Source organism: Babylonia areolata, chromosome 4 (genome assembly GCF_041734735.1).
Source record: "Babylonia areolata isolate BAREFJ2019XMU chromosome 4, ASM4173473v1, whole genome shotgun sequence".
NCBI lineage: Eukaryota > Metazoa > Mollusca > Gastropoda > Neogastropoda > Buccinidae > Babylonia > Babylonia areolata.
In genome coordinates, this window is record NC_134879.1 from 44,929,449 (window position 1) to 44,951,157 (window position 21,709).

Sequence of the window (21,709 nt, forward strand, 5' to 3'; positions counted from 1 at the left end):
CCACTGAGTCAAAGTCAAAGTCAAAAGTATTTTAATGTCAAGCCTCTGGCCCATAACATTAGTGATGCCATGTTGTGTACAGGGGAATGTTTACATCTTTGTAGCTTGCATCCGCACATTCATTGTTTTGTGAACAAAACTAGACACCTTAAATAAAACAGATTCAGTAGTACTAGACGTAAGTAAGCAGAATTTAAACATACATGGATTTCGAGAATACTTTGGCGGAATAAATTCATTTCTTATATATTTCATCATACATATAAGTAAAAAATGAAGTTCTGATTCTAGTGTGTTCTTGCAAAAAGGGCACCATTTGTTTCTGCCCTGGCTGGGTTTATATTGCAAAAAATGTGAATTAAGAGGCGACATAACAATTCCAAATCTTGAAAACGTTTTGCGCTGTTGGAGATTCTTAACAAGATACAAATAAGGGCTGATCGTTAGGGTATGTTTGAACTGAGAATAAACATAATAGAAATTATAGGACTGTAGCGAATCATGCCAACTTTGAGTATAACAATCTATTTTAGCCTTTGCTTAAATTCCTTGAAAAACATATGAGTGTTATCATCGTACTGTGCTTCCCAAACCACCCCCAAGCCATTTGTATATAAAATATTGCGAAGTTTACACACCCACGTGATATAGTTTTGATTTTGCAAAGACAGAAGCATGTTATTCAGTGGACCACTGAAAGAGAGAGAGAGAGAGAGAGAGAGAGAGAGAGAGAGAGAGAGACAGACAGACAGACAGACAGACAGAGACAGAGACAGGAAGAGAGATAGAGACACTTATTCACAACCAGTCAGATTTTTCGTGGACAGTGTGTGACAAAGCACACACACACACACACACAAAAGATCGAAAGGCGGGTCAACAAGAAGAAAGATGGAACACCCACAAAGGCGAAACAAAAATAAACACGTCACAAACCCAACCAACACCATGTCAAAACAAAGCGATTCCACCTCAACCCAAACAGACGCACAACAGGCAACAGAAAACGACAAGAAAAACGTCTCAAACTAAACCTATCAAATCAAAACTATACTCAACAGAACAGAACAGAACAGCACAGCACAAAAATGCAAAAGAACCCCAAACTACAACACAACCCAGTTGGAAAACAACCCCCCCCCCCCCCCCCAAAAAAAAAAAAAAAAAAAAAATCAACAACAACAACAAAAAAACCTCTGCAAAACAGAACAGAAAACACCACACCACACAACAGCACCACAAACACAAAAAACTCTCACCCCGAACCATCCAAAAACACAAAGCGTCACTACCCCCCTTACCTTTCTCTTCCGCTCCGGTCTCCTGGCCGGCAGCTCGGCGTCGGACACTGAGGAGTCTGTCCAGCAGGTAGAGCAGTAGGAGCCCTCGGAGCTGGACGAGGTGGCGGAGGGGGAGCGGGTCAGGCTGCAGCCAGGCTCTAGCGCCCGGGTCCCCTCACGCAGGTACCCCTCCAGCAGGTCCGGAGACTCCGCCGACGACTCCTGGGCCTGGCCGCCGGAGGAGCACTCGGCGCTGCTGTGGTCGCTGATCAGGAAGGACGGCAGCTCCAGCTTGAGGCTGAGCGCAGAAGGGTCCTCACCCCCTTCGTGAACACCCTTCGAGGCAGAGGAGGAGGAGGTGGAGGGCGGACAAGGGAGTCCGAAGGCGGAGGAGGAGGGAGGACAAGGGAGTCCCAGGGAGGAGTCCGCCGCCGCCAGGGTGTGGCAGGAGGAGGAGGACGACGACGAGGTGGAGGTGGCGGATGTGCGGGTCAGCAGGGCCTGCTGCAGCTTGGAGGCCACGTCCAGACCGGCGCCCCCCTCCTGGGTCGAAGCCACCGCCGCCTCGAGCTCGCTGCTGTCGTCGTCCGGCAGTGCCATGTCCACGGCGGAGTCTGCGTTGCTGGATATGGCGGAGTGGTAGCTGCCCAGGCTGCTGCAGGGGCTGAGCGGCAGGTGCTGGCGCGGAGAGCTGCACGGGTCCTCGCTCACCGGCACGCACAGCTGCACGGACGCAGAGTCCGACACGCTCTGTACGCAGGCCGAGTCCTCGTCCTCCTCCGTCACGTGGATGGGGATGCTGGGGGTGGGGGTGGTGGTGGTGGTGGTAGTGGGGGTGGTGATGGAGGTGGCGCCGGTGACCGAACTCTGAGGACTCAGCTTGTCCTCCGACCCTCGCCTTTCACACTTGTTCGGCTGCACGCTGTTGCTGTCTTTGGAAGTTCTCCTGCGGTCCGGGTGTTCCCCAGACAGCACTGCATGCGGGGAGTTGGTTTGGTCCGAACACCTGGTGGTGGATCCGCCGGATAATCCCGCATGCTTTGAAGAGACGCAGGGGTGAACACGCTGCTCCGACGTCCCGTCCGCTGATAGTTCACTTTGTCGATAGGAGCTGCACTTTTTAGTGTAATGCCATTGGCTGTCTGAACACAAACTGGCGAAAGGTCGCTGCCTGACGGGGAGGGACTCCTCACCCTCCTCGGACTCCATGTCGTCTTCGTGCGGCAGGACCCGCGCCTGCTTTACCAGAGAGCTCAGCCACTCGTCCAGCATGGGGGACGGCTTGCTTAGGGTCTCTGGCCAACACTTGGAAGTCCGTATCACGCTGATGCGGCGTTCTTCTGAGGAGCTCCTTTTCCTGCTAACGGGCAGCGAGTGCTTCCTCAGCTGGATGGAGGCTGTGGACACCATCCTGGAGCGCGGGGCGGACGGGCAGCTGTCGGCCATCAGGTCAGAGGACCGCCGGTGGTCCCGCCTGGAGGGGTGCAGGAGGTCCTGGAGGTCGGCCACGCTCTGACGGCGACGGGACTGAAAGCACACCTGGGGACTGGCTTCTGTGCTGCCCGACACATCAGTCTGTGGGTGGGTGTGCGGAGTGGCGGCCACCCCGACCTGTGGAGACGCCTTCACACAGTCCCTGTGCAGCCTGCCGCGGGGACCTGACTGAGAGGCCAGCACCCTGAACAGAGGACCTTTCTTGCTGTGTCGACAGCGCCCTGCTTCTCTGTCTGTGTCGCCTCTCCTCTCGCGTATCACCGGCTGGTGGGAGTGTCTGGCACTGTGAGCACCGTTCCTCAACTGGTGTGCGGCCGAGCTGCTGGAGTCCTTGGCTCTGTCTGCTGCCACAAACACATTCCCTGAGAACTGTGACGATGAAGAGCCGTTTCTTTGTGTGTCCGTCCGTGAAGAACCGTCCTCACACCTGCGAGGGGAGGGGCAGCTGTTGGTATCGGACACGCACGACTGCGGAGACGTTTTTCCGGAGCTGCGCGACGGCGACACGTCCACGGAACAGCAGCCTGCCGGAGAAGGTCCCACAGACGTGGGAGGGACCACGGGGGAGAAGACAGGGCTGGGGGACAGGTCCACGGGGCGGTGTAACGCCGGGCTGGACCCGTGAAAGACCGCGGCCCCGCCCTGCGCCGCCCCTCGCTGGCACTGTTCGAACATCCGCAGGTTGTGCAGGAACTTGGCCCGGATCTCGTCCACCGGGGACACACTGGGAGCAGCGGCAGCACTGCCGCCGCCGTCCATCCTTGGAAGAAGGCCTGGAGTGTCGGCAGCACGCGACGGCGACGACGACGACGACGACCGCGGGGAATGCTCGTTGCGGGACTCGAACCACTCACATAACTGCTGCACGCTAGACGAGGGCGACCTGTCAACTCTGGGCATCGTCAGGAGTCAGACAGCAGCAACACCTGCAGCGTTACCGCGCGGACCAGCATCGTGGGTCTGACGTCAGTCGCCCTTCTCTTTTCTTTTCTGTTCCTTTTCTGTTCTGTTCTCAACCCCGCCTGAAATTGGATAAAAAACAAAAGAAAAAGAGTCATGTGAAAGTAATACAAAACTGGGCATTGATCTGATCACTTGAGAAGCGGAACGACAACGGTCTGAAGACAGGAAAGCATGCACATGATAAAGTGATACTGTAGCACGTAACAGTGCGCCTGCACTGGCAACGGAAATGTAGCAAAATCTATGACAGTGCCTGTCTGTCTGATCCATCACTACCTTCGCTTTCTTTTCTCCCCATACTCCACCGCCCCCTCTCTCTCTATCTCCCCTTCCTTCCTGTCTTTTTTTCTTTCTTTCTGGACTGCTTTGGGAAACGAAAAGACCATTATAGGTTCCTTCCTCTACATCACTGATCGACTTTATCACTGACGTTTTTTTCTTTTTTTGAGTAAACATCGCAGTTTTTTCTTTCCGTTAATGCACATTTAGCACGTTGTTAGCATCAGTTTCGATTTCAAGTTAAGTGTCAAAGCGGACTTATATATCCGTATACGCTACATCACATCTGCGTAGAAAAAAAAGAAGAAATAACATGAAATAGAATAAAATGAAACGAAAATAAAATGGCAGATACCTGACCAACGCATAAACCTAACGGGCTCGTCAGGTCTTGACACATTTACACACACAATGTTATCATGTTACTTAAGTTAGTTTGTAATGTTGTTTTATTTTCTGCCTCCGAAAAGACAATTCGTTGACATCGAATCAAAAAATACATCTCCTGCTCTTCCCTCCTCTCCCGTCAACATTTCTTGGAGGAGATATTTGAAGAGAAAAAGAAAGGTCATATTGTGGTCTCTTACAACAACAAGAAAACATGAATTCGTATCGATCCAAAGCAATACAAGAAAAAAAAAACCCTACCAAAGTTGCATAATACAGCAACAAAACAAAACACAGGAAAATAAAATGGAATGAAACAGAATAAAATAAAATAATAAATTGACAATGACCACCACGGTATCACATGGAACATGCATTTTCGGAAGAAAAAATATATGTAAATCTAACATATCCATAGAACAGGGTCTTTCTGCTAGTGCAGGAAGGTTTTTTTTTCTCTTCTTTCCTATCAAAACGTACTTAAAGCTGTCACAAAACTGCGCAGCTGAAGCACTATAATAATAACCACTTACCACAATGGTCCTTAAAGTGCTCCCTCATGTCTGCCTCTCACTCACACATACACGCATGGTCTAGACTACATAATAGTAAGTAATAATGACATAAGCATTATGGTCATAGGCATAAAGATGATGGTGTTGATGACATGATGATTTACTGTCAAAAGAATTTCAATGTAGCCTATAAGGAGGGGGAGAGGGAGAGAGAGAGAGAGAGAGAGAGAGAGAGAGAGAGAGAGAGAGAGAGAGAGAGAGAGAGAGAGAGAGAGAGAGAGAATCCATCGATAAGCCCAATCTCTCTATCAGTGAGTCATTTTTATCTGTCTAATCTAATATTCACCTTCCTGTTCTTTCTCTTTATACACAACGTTCTATTTTTCCTTTCATTCACACATTCGTTCCTTCCTCCCTCACTCCCTTCTATGATTCATACTATGGTCACATCCTCTTGAGACATTTGTCACTGCAATACGAAGAGCACTGACTACTACACGACATGCAGGACACACGGATTCAACGCCAACAATGTCATAGACGATTGTCAACATATCTCAGTACTTCACGGAAAATAATAAATCAACAAACAAAACAACAACAACAACAACAACACACACACACACACACACACACGGGTGTGAGCGCGCGCGCAGTCTTCAAAATTCAGGATAGTCGTCCTTTGAACTGATCTGTAGTGGGGAAACAAGTGCGGCATCTTTTGTGTGTGTGTGAGTGTGTGTGTGTGTGTGTGTGTGTTGTTGTTGTTGTTGTCGCTGATTTTTTGTTTGTTTTCTGTTTTTTCCCCCCCCCCCCCCCTTTTTTTTTTTGTTGACAGACAGAGCACTGGGATAAAATCAGCTCATGTGGGACGGAGCCCTTTCCCTATCCCAAAAAGAATTCATGCGATATTCCTTTCTGTTGGCGTGGCGTTTTCGTGGTAAAGGGAAGTAAATGCGCGTATTCGCACGGTGGAAAGACCTGGATAAATTACTTCCTATTAAAGACGTTTCTCGGGGTGTGTGGGCGGGCGGGCGGGCGGGCGGGCTGTGTGTGTGTGTGTGTGTGTGTGTGTGTGTACTAACAGAACTGTGTGAGTGTGTGCGTGTGCCTGCCAGTGCGTGCATGTGCGTACGTGCAGATGCAGGTCCATGCAGAAAAGTATGTTGTTGTGTGGCGTTTTGAAACGGGTTCTCTCAAGCACAACAGTTCGTCGCATTTTGAATCAAGTAAAGAATCCAAACCGTTTATGAATACCGTTCGACGTGCGAGTCCGATCAACTGAAAACGAACCTATCACATAAGTTTAAATACACATAGCCAACCCCTTGATTTTCTCAACGGATCGATCTCCGGGACTATCAGTCCACTGATTTCCGTAAATTTTCGGAAAATTCTCATCTGTGAATCTATCCATCTATCTTTATCAGTTAGTCTGTCTCTCTGTCTTTCTACCTATCTACCTCTGTGTCTGTTTGGTTCAGTTTACATTCATAACGTGAACCAGCTGTTATGGTTAGAAAGCAGACCCACAAGAAAATGAACATAAAAAAAAATAGGAGGGTTCGGCGGCAGATTGCCACAACTAAAAAAAAACAAAAAACAACAACAGATGTTTCTTTCACGTGCCTCGCAGGAAAATAAATTACTTTCTCCAACACATGCACGGAACGCACACGCACACACACTGACACACACCGTTACAAACACAGACGGACGGGGAGACAGACGGATGGACAGATATAGCCTGAGACAGACATTCATACATATACGCGAAAACAACTTGTGAGAAAGTGAATAACACATGGCGCGTGCTTGCTGGGGAAAAGGGGGGGCACAATGTCTGACTGTGTGTCAGAGCCTCAGTCAGTCAGAGGTCACAATCTGTAGTCACCGCAACTGGGACTGATAAGACTGTAGGTACCTGCTGAAAATAGTGTGGTCTGCTGACTTCTTCAATCAGTTTAGTAAGCTTAGAATGTAAATGATCACAGAAGGCACAGTAGAAAATGTCAAACAGTGTAAGTCACTTTGTCAGTATTTGACTAAGAGAGAGAGAGAGAGAGAGAGAGAGAGAGAGAGAGAGAACACAAATTTATACACACACACACCCAACTCCTCTCCCCGCGGCCCCCTCCACACACACACACACACATGCACTCACACGACGGTATGCTCAAACACACCTAAACATGCACATGCACTCGCGAGAGAGAGAGAGAGAGAGAGAGAGAGAGAGAGAGAGAGAGAACACCCCCTAACACACACACAAAAACACGCACACCCACCCCCCCCCCCCCCTCCCCACATATGCACTCACACGCATGCTCAAATACACCTACACACAAACGCATATGCACATGCACTGGCAGAGCGCGCGCGAGCGAGTGAGCGGGCGAGCGAGCGAGCGAGAGAGAGAGAGAGAGAAAATCGAAAGACAGACTAAGAGAAACTGTGAAACAAAGACAAGAATGAAACAAAAACATAAAAAGAGCGAGTTCTTTAGTGAGAAAAATATACCCCCATAATATGATACACCCACTGGGATATAAAACGCACACATCTTTATAATTTCCCGTACGCATGTACAAGCCTTCTAGCTTCCACGTATGAAAAAACTAGTTTGACATTTCCAAACAGGAAAAATCTGCACGCATAGTTTTTTTGTTTTTTTTTCCCCCCCACCTTACAGGATGAAAATAACCCGCAGTCGTACGAAAGACTAATTAATCGATTATTCCACCTGCACGTGAAGACGTGAATGTCATTCACCAATACTTCTCTAAAACAAAGAGTGACTGTCCCGTTTTCTTTACTTATTTATCTCTTTTTCTTTCTTTCTTCTCCCCCGCACCCCCCCCTCTCTCTCCCTCCCTCTGTGTGTGTGTCTGTGTGTGTGTGTGTGTTAGCGTTCGCGACGCTCAAAATGTGTGCCGGCTGCGCGTGCGTGCGTGCGATGAGCGTGCTCATGGCAGGCCAGAGACAAAAAAAAAACAAAAAAAAACAACAGGAAGTGAAAGGGGTGGGGAGATTGCAGAGAAAAAAAAAAGAAAAAAAAAAGAGAGACGAGACAGAGAGAGAAGGGGGGGGGGGGGGGGGGGGGGAGCCGGGGAGGGAGGGAGCGAGACCACCAGACCAGACAATTTATTCAAGTAGACCACAGCCCCTACTGAAGGGGTGTGAACGAAGTACAGTAGTCAATCAACCCTTTTGTCTGTAGAAAAGCAAATATTATCTACTTCAGGTATGAATACATTAATAATGCATAGCTTATGTAAAATCTATAATCCGTTTGAGAGATTTATACAGAAATATTGCTAAACGTTTACTAGTTTGATTATTAGCAGATGAGAGAGGAGAGATATCAACTTGACTCTTGTGGGGAAGTTCCAGTGTGACTGGAATCATTTCTTTTCTCAGTCAAGACGTGAAGAGCTGGGCACTCCAAAACGAAATGTGTTTCATCCTGACTTGTAGAATAACACAAATTACACGAGTGATTTTGTGCCGGAATCGTCAGTTTTATATCTTTTTAAATGCACAGCAATATCCGAAACATCACACTAATTTTGTCAGTGCCTGTTTTTATTATACTTATTCGAATCCATTGAAATTAATCCATATTTCAATGGAGCGGACGGGCGAGCGAGCGAGCGAGCGAGTGACAGAGATAGAGAGACAGACAGACAGATCGAATGCGAGAGAGAGATAGGAACACGGGAGAAAAAGAGACAAGAGAGGCACTATCTCTCTTTCTCCCCCTCCTCTCTCTCTCTCTCTCTCACACAAGAGAGGAGGAGCAGCGAAGCACTTCAGCTGAACAGATGCCTGTCATCTCAAACAAGCGAGACATCGTGATGAAAAAGGCGTCACGGAGTTTGACACTCGTGATCTCTACGCATCACAATGCATGCTTTGTCATACGTACAGACTAACTTATGCAGGTCAGTTACTACACTTGTGGAACAAACACACACACACACACACACACACACACACACACACACTGATATACAAACACACACACACACACAGAAACGCCGTGACACTGACATATAATTTCAACAAATACAAAATAAATAAATGTAATGAAACAGCATTTTACTTTCGTTATAATACAAGTTATAACAATTTTCTGTCAACATACAAACAAACAAACAAACAAACAAAAACTTCAACGATAATGAAATTCATTACAAATTAACATAAGAATAAAGAAACAAGAAAAAAAAAATTAAATAATGTATATAAAAATTTATCAAATTCAATTTTCTATTCTTCTACTTCTTCGCTCGTGGGCCGGCTGTGGCTCCCACGTTCACTCGAATACACGAGTGGACTTTTACGTGCGTGGCCGTTAAGTTGTTACCTCCGCCATGCAGTCAGTTATGCTCCCGTTTTCGGGGAGGGGTGCATGCGGCGGGTATGTCAGTTATTGTTTCTGTAACCCACCAAACGCTGAAACGGATGACCGGATTTTTACCATGATCTTTAACATGCGTATACACACGAAGTGGTTCACGGGCACTTGCAGACCTGTGCAAGAACTACTACTACCACTGCTGCTGCTGCTGCTACTACTAACACAGCAAAAAAAAAAAAAAAAGGGGAACTACTACTACAACTGCTAACAACACAGCAAAACAAAAATTATTACTACAACACTAACAGAGCAAAACATGAACTATCGCTACCAGCGAAACAACTACTGCTACTACTGTCAACAACACAGCAAAACAAGAACTTCTACTACTACTAACACAGAAAAACAAGAACTACTACTACTACTACTTTTACTAACAGAGCGAAACATGAACTGTAGCCAATAGCGAAACAACTACTACTACTGCTACTACTACTAACAAAAAACCAACACAAAAACACTAACAAAAAACAACAAACAAAAAACACAACACAAAAACAGCAACAAAACGAAACAAGAACTACTACTACTATTACTAATAACACTACTGTGTACGATAGTCAGTCGTGTCCGACTATAAGCATTAGGACAGCAGAGCACGCAACTGAAAAACAAAAACAAAAAACACAAAAAAAACCTCACTAAAACTACTACTGTACTACTAACAACACATCGAAACAAGGGCAACCACTACTCCAAACCACACACTGAAACAATAACTACTTTTCTTCTTTTTTTTCTTTATTTTTTTAACTTTTTTTTTTTTTAAATTTTGCAAAGACATGTATACAATACAGAGAACAGTATGAAACAAACAATATAAAACGAACAGTAGCATCCACAAGAGAAAGACAAAACAAAATAAAAAGTGATAAAAAACAAACAAAAAAACAAACAAACAAAAACAGCAACAACAACAACAAATACAGAAAAAAAGAAAGAAAAAGAACAAAAAAAAACAAAACTTGTCCAATCATTCAATCAATCACTTTACACATTACTGATTGCAGTAATCATGATGATTTAAGATGACATTGATAATAACAATAACTACTACTACAACTTCTACCACCACCACCACCACCACCATATTGAAACAAAAACTGCTACTCAGGCTAACAAAAACACCATAACGAAACAAAATACTAAACAACTGCTTAAAACAACAACACTACAGCGAAACAAGAACTGATACCACTGACAACACCACCACAGCGAAACAAGGATTACTACTTGTACTGGAACAACGACTACTACTAATACCGAACAACAACAATAACAAAACAACACTGGAAACACATACACATTCTGATCGCTTCATGAATGTTTTCAGTTTCTGTTTACCCAGCATGGGGGAAAACGACTCACAGAAGATTTATACTGTCCTTTACAGGTAATCGGCACACCATAACACGTCAAGGGTCTTCCACATATACATGTCCCATATCGACACATATCTCAGTCATCTCCCACAACACATGACGCACACTGTAGACAGGCGAGTACATGTGTGTATGTGTGTAAGAGGGGGGGGAGGAAGATGGCGGGTGGATGAGGGGTGCGTGCGTGCGTGCGTGTGTGTGTGTGTGTGTGTGTGTGTGTGTGTGTGTGTGTGTGTGTGTGTACGTGCGCGCTGTGTGTGTGTGTGTGTGTGTGTGTGTGTGATTTATCACGCTTCATTCATCCTCACTCCGACCCGCACACAGGCCCAGTTTTGTGACTGCACTTTTTTCTTCTTCTTCTAATTTATAACTATGACCTTGATACGTGATCTATCCGTCAATTCAGACTACCCCCCTACCCTCCCCCCATCCCCCCCCCCACACACCTCCGCCCTCTTCATCTCCCCTCCCTCTACCCCCGCCCTCTCTCTCTCTTCTGTTTCAATCCCTTTCCCCGGCCCCTCTCATTATCATGTTGCACAAGAAATATTCGTCAGTTCTGACAACACCCCCCCCCCCCCCCGCCCCCCACCTCCCTCTCTCATCCCTAACTTTAAAAACATATATCGTGCACATTTATTGAAAAACATGTGATTATGTGACACATATCAATTATAAACAAAAAAACATGTATAGATTGTCAATATATATACGCCTCTCTCCTCCCCTGTCAGTCTCTCTCTATGTCTCTCCACTGTCACTGTCACTATAATTATCTGTCTGTTGTCAGCTTCGCCTACCTTCTTTACTCTTCACCTTGTCCATTCTTCCTTCCGCTCTCCACCACGCCCCTACCCTATTGTCCTCGTTGTTATTCATCTATCGCGATATTGTATTGTACATAAGTTCTATGTTTATGTTTGCACATGCTTATGCAATTTTGACGTTGGTGTTGTGAACTGACCCTCGCTTTTTTTCTTCTTCTTTTTTTCCAATTATTATTTATGCCCAGAGGGCTGGATGTAAACAAGTACTTTGTGCTTACTCCTTTACCCTCGTAAAATAAAATTTCGTTCGTTCGTTCGTTCTCACCAACTAGATGGTTTTTATATACATTCAAAGAAGAAGCAGATCGTTTAGGTTTAACAGTTAACTTGGATAAATCGAACATTATAGTATTATGAATCATTGAATGGGTGGACACTTGTCAGTGCACGAAAAATGGCTCTATGGAAATGTAAGTATTAAAGTAATTAATTCATACAAGTATTTACAGGAATGATATCTTCAACAAAAATAATTAAGTCTGAACTATGCGTGGGAAGAATCATGCAGAAAAGTGTTATTGAAACCCTGAAATCTTTTTTTTTTTTTTTTTTTTTTTAAAGAAGCTTAACTCGTCTGACTTGTATTTTTTGGAAGATAAACACACAGATTGAACTTATAGTTACATAATTATGCAGGTGAAGTTTGGGGATTAAAAATTCACAAATGGAAATAGTGCATACATATGCAGTAAAACGCTTCTATAATGTACTGATTCATTCATTCAACACAGTATTATATGGCGAAACAGGCAGATACCCTTTGTACATAAAAACATTTACGAAAAGTATTAAACATTGGCTGAAATTATTGAAGCTTCCACAATCACGTTTTTGTAGACAGGCTTACGATTACGATATGATGTTGCTACACTGAAATGGAATTAGAAAAATAAAATTGGGCTTTTTGCGTTAAAAACTAAGATTTTGTGTGACCATGGTTTTGGAATTGTGTGGATGTGTCAGTATGTAGGCAATGAACAACAATTTATAGCAGAATTTTTAAGACAGACCGATTTGTTCTTTTAAACAGAAATGGCACTCTGATATATGGAAAGTAAAGAAAAATATAGTTAGTTTTTCACATTTAAAAGCAGTATTCCTGATTGGAAAATATCTTACAGTTATTACAAATAAATGACACAGACTAAATTTGGCAAAATTCCGCCGGAGAACATTCAGCTTCAAAGCAAACAAAAGATGGTTTCAACCCGACACATCCACAGAATCGCCATGCCCTCTGTGTGCATTCAGGGTTGATGACGATATACATTTCCTGTTTCAGTGTAAGTCATATGATGAACTGAGAAAAAAAAATGCATTCTTTGAATTTGACATTGCTAAAAGACACGACCTCGCTGCTGCTTTATTGTCTGATAATAAACTTTAACACAGTCAATAGCTAAATTCAATGCAGAAGCGCAATCATTAAAGCATAGACTTATTAACCAGAAAAAAATCATCACCATTCACTCTCGAGTGATCAGACATTTATTTCCAGAAATGTCCAGCGACTACATAGATAGGTGAACTATCTTCCTATCTCCCCCCCTCCCCCGCCCCCCTAACACAAACACACGTTACACACACACACACACACACGTTACACACACACACACACACACTGACGTGTTCCTTTCTCTCTCAGTCTCTCTCCAACACACCAGGAAGTTCCCACGCCATACTTTTTCAGGATTATACGGAACTGGATACACTGTTCCCAGTACAGTTGGTGTGTGGGGTTTCTAAGTCAGTCGACGCGATATTTTCTCCTCCTCCCCCTCCCCCTCCTCTTCCCCCAAATGTCTCCTCGATTCCGACCACTATTTGTAGTCTTCCCATGATAGTTTTTTTTTTTTCCATATCGCCGCTTTGGGTAATAGGCCTAGCGTCAGGTGTTACATGAACCGTACTATTTTCAGATACACTTCCGTTTGTCAGTATTAACCAGGGTGTTTTTTCTAAAGCGTCCAGAGACCTATTTACAGAAATGAATTCACCGCATTATCACACTGATTATGAACCGGGTTTCAGTTCCCATGTTGTCTCTCTGTTTCGCAGAGACAGATACATACTTGCATTTTACATATAAAGACTGGCGAGGATATGAGGATACCGGGAACAGAATGCGACAGATGTGCTGGCAATTTCAGGCGTTGTTGCTGTGATCGTCATCACTGACCACCACCATCACTGATTCTGTTTTTAGCGTTGTTATGTCATGCACATCTGTGTAACAAAGCATTAAGTCTGCGGTAAAACCAAGCTCTCGCGCTGTCGTCATGATTAAAAGTTTACAGCGTTGTTATGTCATGCACATCTGTGAAACTAAGCATTAAGTCTGCCGGTACTGAAAACCAAGCTCTCGCGCTGTCGCCATGATTATAATCATAATATTGTGCTTCTCAGTGAGACTTTCTATCTCTCCTTCTCTCTGTCTCTCCCCCCACCCCCCCCGCCCTCTCTCTCTCTCTTCAGTTCACACACACACACACACACACACAATTATTGTTATCAGCTGAAGCACATTGTCACCAACTGAGGCCACGCAAGGCACACCACAAAGACATAGATATCCAAACATTCTCCGTCTCAGTGTGTTTGTCTGTCCCGGCGTCTAACACACACACACACACACACTGACACACACACAACAACGAACAAATATATCCTCTCGCATCAGTAACTTGAACCCCCACCCTCTGTCTGTCTCTATGGCATTCCAATCACATAGCTCTGAAACAGTTTCACTGTTGTCAAGAAAATTAAAGAACTTTAAAAACAAGAGAACAGAAACAAGAAAAAAAAAAATCCTCTCACCGTCGTCGTTCAGTTATAACAATAAAAAAAAACAAACAAAAAACCTTAAAGCACAGCACAAAAAAAAACACAAAAAACAGCGACACTCTCTCTCTCTCTCCCTCCATCCAAAGTAAACACAGGGAGGCAGATCACGATCTGTTAGTGTAACCAGGCACATAAACACAGACACCCGGCCCAAAACCACCACTGAATTCTCGAAACAGCCAACTCAACGGCGCAGAACGACTGAGCTGTTGAGCTCAACTGAGTGCAAACAACTAAAAAAATAAAATGAAATAAACAACAACAAAAACACACCAAAAATCACAAAAAAACCCCACCCCAAAACAATTCTTCTCTTTCACTGTCCTCAGTCTACATTCCTTTTGAGTTGGGTACTGTACCCACCGGCGCACGTACGCACATGTAGGCAGTTAACTCGCACTGTGTACACTTACACACTCACTGCACTAAGAATCCGTCACAGCAGCTAACACCACGTTCACGGGTCGAGGAGAGAGAGGGGGAGAGAGAGAGAGAGGGATGGATGGAGTCAGTGTCGTTATCCAGTGAAAGACAGTGGGCCGTTTGTCAAGCTGGTAAGTGCCCTCAAAAACGGTGGCAGCGCAGTTGATATAATACACCGCCGCTGCGTTTCCCAGTCGGAGACCGAGTTTCAAAAGGCAGCCATGCAGCCGCGTGGCATTGTCACTGGTTTTAAGGCTGACCCCGCGCTGTGTCAGTCGTAGTGGTCGGCCTTGGCGTCAGTTTCCGCGATGTCAGTTTATTGACGACAGCTTTCAGAGCGCAGGGTTCCGAACACGTGTGTGCGTGTGTGTGTGTGTGTGTGTGTGTGTGTGTCGGTGTGTGTGTGTGTGTGTGTCGTTGTGTGTGTGTGTGTGTGTGTGTGTTTGTGTGTGTGTGTGTGTGTGTGTGTGTGTGTGTGTGTGTGTGTGTGTGTAAGCCCGCCGCGGACAGACAGGCACACGCCGCACGTGTGACTCAGTAGTGCGTGGGTATGCATGAATGCACGCACAAACTGCAACATGTATTAGTACACATCAGTAGTTCACGTGGCAAACACACCCGGCGCACGTAAATACACACACACACACACACCGACACACACACACACACACACGTGAACGTTGACATACCAACGGCAGAAGTGTAGGGTCACTACAGTACACACGACCGTACACACTGGCACACAGAGGTACACACGAGAGAGAGTGAGAAAGTGAGAAAAAGAGAGACAGAGATACCAAGTTACATAGTTCAACCGACCGCACAGGGCCACATCAGAACTGTCAATTCATACAAATGTCAAACGCGTCAACACAAAACTGTCACATCTAGAACAACAACAACAACAAATGAATAAAAAAAAAAAAAAAAAAAAAAGAGAGTAAAATCACCAAAACAAACCCACAAGGCACAGTTCATGACTCATTATCCTAACCATTTAACTCCTTTGGGCATATAAGTCTGGGCCCTGCTGATCAGCCATTCCACTCAACGTATCATCCCCAGATTACTAAAAATCGTTAAAAAAAAAGGATTTAAAAAACGTTCAAAGTAAAACAAACAGTACATAAAGAGGCCATATATGCAATTAACACTGCAGAATGGCATTGCTAGTGACCATCCCAGTGTTTACAATTTCACTACTTAATCGCCAGAGCAAAACAGCACAGATAGTACGTCACAGACTGCGGAAAAGAGAGCCGGAGAGAGACAGAGACAGAGAGAGAGAGCGTCAAGACTTGCTCGAACAATGGAAACTAAATGGGAGTGGACAGGGAAGGCAGAAAAAGGAGACAACAGTGAAGGGAGAAAAAGAAAAGGCAGAAATAAAGAGAGCAACAGAAATGAGGAAAGTTCAAACACAGATCGAGTTTCCAGAAGGCGGGGATGCTATTTATACTGAAAGCGAAGAGACGGATGTAGTGAGATGTAGAGATACATATAGCTAGATATAGATATAAACTCACCCCTGCGTGATAAACAGACATTCTGCGGACACTGAGTCAGTCAGGCAGAATGACGAACAGACAGACAAAATGATTCAAACGAAACAATATTTCATAACACACAACTTGTCAGAAGATTGTAAGAGAATATAATACTTATGTCAATTCTCAAGTGTCAGAATGTGATTGTACGGCTATATGCTATTGCCTTTCACATGTGACTGTATCACATTAAAGTATTCCGATTCTTAAAGTATATGATTCTGATTCTCATTATGATTGTAATTTGTTAACTTCACTACTAGCTCACATGCACCGAGTCAACAAGTGCGTCACTCACTGTCATGTGCGTGCAAGTACGGCTGAGCACAGACCCACTGCCCCCACACCATTACTGTCTGAGCCGTTGGAATGCGCTTTTCAAAACCCATGAACATGTGAAAACACACACACACCTACACAATCCTACCCCACCCCACTACCCACCACTCCACACACCCCGTCACTTACACTGACCACCCCTCTTGACCCCGGCACACACACACACGAACACACACACACACACATGCAAACACTGGCACAGACACGCACGCAAGCACACACACACACACACTGAATCCTATCCGGCATGCAGCCCCACACAGCTGAGTCTTACGTCGCCGGCACTGTTTACTTCCTGGCAGTGACAGCCACTGTCTGACGCTGATGATAATTCCTCTGGTCCTCTTCTCTCTCTCTTTCCTTCGATGATGCAACGACCTCAATGCTGATCCATGCTTCCGTCACCCACGTTGTTTTTTCCCCTGTGCCAACTGCGAACATCGTTTACATGCATAACGGTTGTTGGCAACGCAAGTGATTGTTTACGTCATAGACGCTCTACGGGCAAAGCATGCATGCGCCGTGCACTTCAGTCATCCGCGCTGTTGGAATGACGTGGTTTATTCGAAACCCGTCCAACTATGTGATACAGGCAGTCTTTTAATTCTTCGGGTATTTTTCGATTTCTGTTCCTTTTAGTTTACGCAGAAAACATAACACCACACTGACGCGCACATGCACATACACACCCACACACACGCACGTATGTACACCCACAAATACACTCACAGGACAGAAAGTTAAGTTTCTTTGCATTTCAAGAAAGTGTCCAAGAAGTGTTTGTGGAGTGGGTTTTTTTTTTTTCAATTTTACTCTTACTACAGCGTTTTAACACTGAGGCAGATCATCTCACTAGTTTACAGGTTTAAAATATATAAATGCATTTAAAACTAAATATTGAAAAAAATCAGTGAAAGAAAAAAAAAAGCCACATGCTACTGGGGGGGGACAACTCTCAAATACAAATATACTGGCTTTAAAGCCCTTTACACCTAGCTTTCCGGATATATCGTTTAAAGATTTTGGTGACAGTTCGTATTCTTGTTAAAATTTTCTGAAATTTCGCTTCACAGTCCAGGTGGACATTTGATTTGATTACGTTTACAGTTTACATTATATTAGGTTCTCGCTCCTTTATACATACTGTTTAGGGGAATGGGGGTGGGGGGTAGGGGGGGGTCTAAAGTTACACTATGACAGACGTTAAACCGTGAAAAACACACAGAAGCACGCACACACTTGCACAGACACACGCGCACGCGCGCGCGCGCATGCACGCACACACATGCACGCACACACACACACACACACACACACACACACACGCATGCACACACATAAACACACACATCTACACCCCAGGCAACTCTCAGTCTCAGCACACGTCATCAGAAACAGAACTGACATCGCAGTGCTGTGATTATCTGACATTTTTAGGTCACAGCTGAAACAATACCCGTCCTAACCTGTGTAATTACTTAAATAAATTTAAAAGAAAGAAAGATGAGAGAAAAAGACAAGGAAAGACATATGGAAGAAAAGAAAGAAGGAGCGGAAGAAGGAAAAAAGACAGAAAAAATAAGAAAAGAAAAAAGACAGAAAGAAAGAAAAGAAAAAGACAAGGAATAAACATAATACACAAACTAAAAGAAAGAAAGAATTTTTAAAAAATAAAGAAAAAGAAAGAAACCATGATTGGCATTTACTTTTTAAAATAATAATAGCATGAAGTAAAAACATCGGTGACTTCAAAAAACAGGCGGAGATAACCTCATTATCACAGACGAAGGCAAAAATGTACAGTTAACGCAAACAGACAGACGTGAAATTCAGTACCCCTGACCAACATCACCGTCACAGCAGTACCACCACATGCTCCTCTTGGTTTCAGGGGTGGGGGAGTGAGGGAGGGAGGGAGGGAGGGAGGGGGGAGAGAGAGAGAGAGAGAGAGAGAGAGAGAGAGAGAGAGAGAGAGCGAGAGAGAGAGAGAAGTTTTATTTTAAGAGAGAAAGGAGTAAGCACAAAGTACATGTTTATATCCGGCCCTCTGGGCAAGAGTAATAATGGTGAGAAAAAGAAGAGAAAAAAAAAACCCCAAAAAACAAAAAAACAAAACAAAAACACAAAAACACAAAAAAAACACAAAAAAACGAGAGTCAAATTTACAACAGCAACATCAAAATTACATAAGCATGTACAAACAAACTTTGTATAGATACTGATGTGCAATACCAAAAAGCTATAAATAAAGAACAGGGACAACAGGGACGGGGAGTGGTGGAGAGCAGAAGGAGAATGGACAAGGGGAAGGATAAAGAAAGAATGAGAGAGAGACAGTGACAGAGAGAGAGACAGGAGGAGACAGACAGACACACACACACACACACACAAAGAAAATGAGAGCCAGAGAATCAACGAGAGAGGGAGAGAGGTTGGAGGCAGACAAACACAGACGGAGAGAGCGAGAGAGAGAGAGACAGAGACAGACAGAGAGAGAGTGGCGGTGAGAGAGACAGAGACAAAGACACAAAGAGAGAGAGAGAGAGAGAGAGAGAGAGAGAGAGAGAGAGAGAGAGAGAGAGAGAGATGGTTTGTTTATGTATAGTGGAGGCCTACGCCCCATATGAAGGGGTATGTGAACATCATTCTTTTATATAGAGACAAACATCACATTAGAATGCACATTAACGTCCAAATATTCAATTAAACAAACGTATTAGTATAACAGTGCTACGGTTCAGTATGCAGAACAATAAAATGCAGGTTGATGACATTAGTAAGTTCAATTTAAACAATGTACTTTTTTTTTTTTTTTTTTTAATGTAGGTTGTCTATAATATTTAGGTGGAATGAATTCTTCTTGAATGTTCTAAAGACATGGACAACAAAGAACAAAATGTATCTCACTGTCTTGTGAGTCTTTACATAATAGACAAATTAAATTATTATCATTACGTGTTCTGTATCCATAATGACGGACCGCTGAATCCGAAATACCTAATCTAAATCTAGTTGTCATATATTTTAAATGTCAACCCATATTTAACATCAAGCAAGGTATCAGATCAGACATGTTACAAACATTCTTATAAAAACAAAACCGTTCACTATTTTGTATGTGATCAGACCATTTCTGCCATCTACAATCTATCAATCGTTGGCGAAAAACAGAGATAAACGCCTGAATGCTGCCAACACCTTGGCTTAACCAAACAAAACCAAAACCATACTCAAACAAACAATAACGGATCTTACTTACCCAATTCACTCTGCCTCTAGCATCTAAATCATATAACATATTATAAGCTTTGCGTGGTATTCTGATGTCTTCCATTTGTAATAATATGAGCCAGTAACGAATACATCTAACTGCCGAACTAAATATATAAGATAAGAGAGAGAGAGAGAGAGAGAGAGAGAGAGAGAGAGAGAGAGAGAGAGAGAACACTGGACACTGTCATTAGCTGAAAAGCTCTGGTGACATAGTAGGTACTAATCAGAACAAAATGATGCAAAATAGATAAAAATGGAACAGAAAGAAGAAGAAGAAGAAGAGAATTGAAACAACATAATGAAACTAATAAGAGTTTCAGTTTCAGTAGCTCAAGGAGGCGTCACTGCGTTCGGACAAATCCATATACGCTACACCACATCTGCCAAGCAGATGCCTGACCAGCAGCGTAATCCGACGCGCTTAGTCAGGCCTTGAGAAAAAAAAGGTGAATAAATAAAAGATAAATGCATAAAAAATAACTACTACCACTATTAATAATATGTATAAGTCGCAAAAACTTGATGAAGTCAACTATAAGCGTACACAAGTAAGTAAATAAGTTAAAAAATATATATATAATATACAAAAAGGTAGTAGTAGTAGTAATAATAATAATAATAAATAAATAACTAATAAGAGACTTGCGACACTTTGGCACTTTGTCATTAGCTTAAAGTACATGTGACAGGGGGGTAATGACGCCTTTTTTTCAGTCGTTCGTCTCCAAGGTTTCAACAGTACACAGAAAACAAAGTATACAAACATATAATAAATATTCACGCACGTAACATCGACACACATCACATAAATACAAACACATACTAAAGTACACTGATTTAAATCCTGAAATAATGATTGAGAGAGAGAGAGAGAGAGAGAGAGAGAGAGAGAGAGAGAGAGAGTATGCATGTATATGCATGTGTTTGCGTGTGCGTGCCAACAAGCGAACGAGGAGATGTGCGCGCGATTCTCGCACTGACATGCATACCTTGGCGAGAATGATATTGCTGCCTATTTCCACGCTCCTCACTCGTTATTGGAGGGGTTTTTTTCTCTCCGGGCCTGCGGCGAACATAAACACCGCTGAATTACACTGTTATTATTGATTCACTGTCATTCATTGACGATCTCTGTCTCTTGTCAGTCTGTCTCTCTCTCTTTCTCTCCCATTCTCTCTCTCTCTCTTATCGTCTCTCCCTCCCCCTCTCTCGTCACTGGCTCCATCCCTCCCACCCCCATCCCCTCTCTTTCTGTCTCGTCCTTTCTGTATGTCTGATACTGTGTGTGTGTGTGTGTGTGTGTGTGTGCGCGTGTGTATGTGTGCGTGCGTGTGTATGTGTGCGTGCGTGTGCGCGCGTGTGTAAGCGCTTGCACTTGCATTATGTGCCTGTGTGCATATATGTGTGTCTGTCTGCATGTCCTCCCCTCTCTCACTTTGTTACAGTTTATAATTATTTTATTTATTTATTTATTTATCTATCTATTTATTTTACATATTAACCAAAAAGCCAACAATTCCCCACCATTCACACGGATTCAGTAGTTTATACAACCAACAGACAGCTACCATCCTCTGCGGAGCCTGAACTCTAGTGACTGACTGACTGATGTCAACAGAGAGAGACGACCTATTTTTTGTTCCACCACTGGCGGAATTGAAGCCGGGGTCCTGTCCTCAGTCGAACGAGGGAAATCCACAATCACGGAAATCACAGGTTTCCTGCTCTCTCTC

The 21,709-nt window shown here is 43.9% G+C and overlaps 1 protein-coding gene across 3 annotated transcripts in view; it reads right to left on the reverse strand.

The window, feature by feature from the left end:
• The window catches only part of LOC143281220 (uncharacterized), a 151,377-nt gene that overhangs the window by 110,145 nt on the left and 19,523 nt on the right, over nt 1–21,709 (reverse strand). Inside the window, exons 1-2 of one of the 3 annotated variants that reach the window (XM_076586307.1) lie at nt 14,691–15,008; nt 1,302–3,796 (exon numbers count right to left, since the gene is read on the reverse strand). In XM_076586307.1, coding sequence (XP_076442422.1) covers nt 1,302–3,674 — 2,373 coding nt within the window. In that variant the 5' untranslated portion in view covers nt 3,675–3,796; nt 14,691–15,008. Of the gene's footprint in view, nt 1–1,301; nt 3,797–14,367; nt 14,669–14,690; nt 15,009–21,709 lie in introns of those variants that run through there. The other 2 variants (XM_076586306.1, XM_076586305.1) reach the window with 2 other exon arrangements.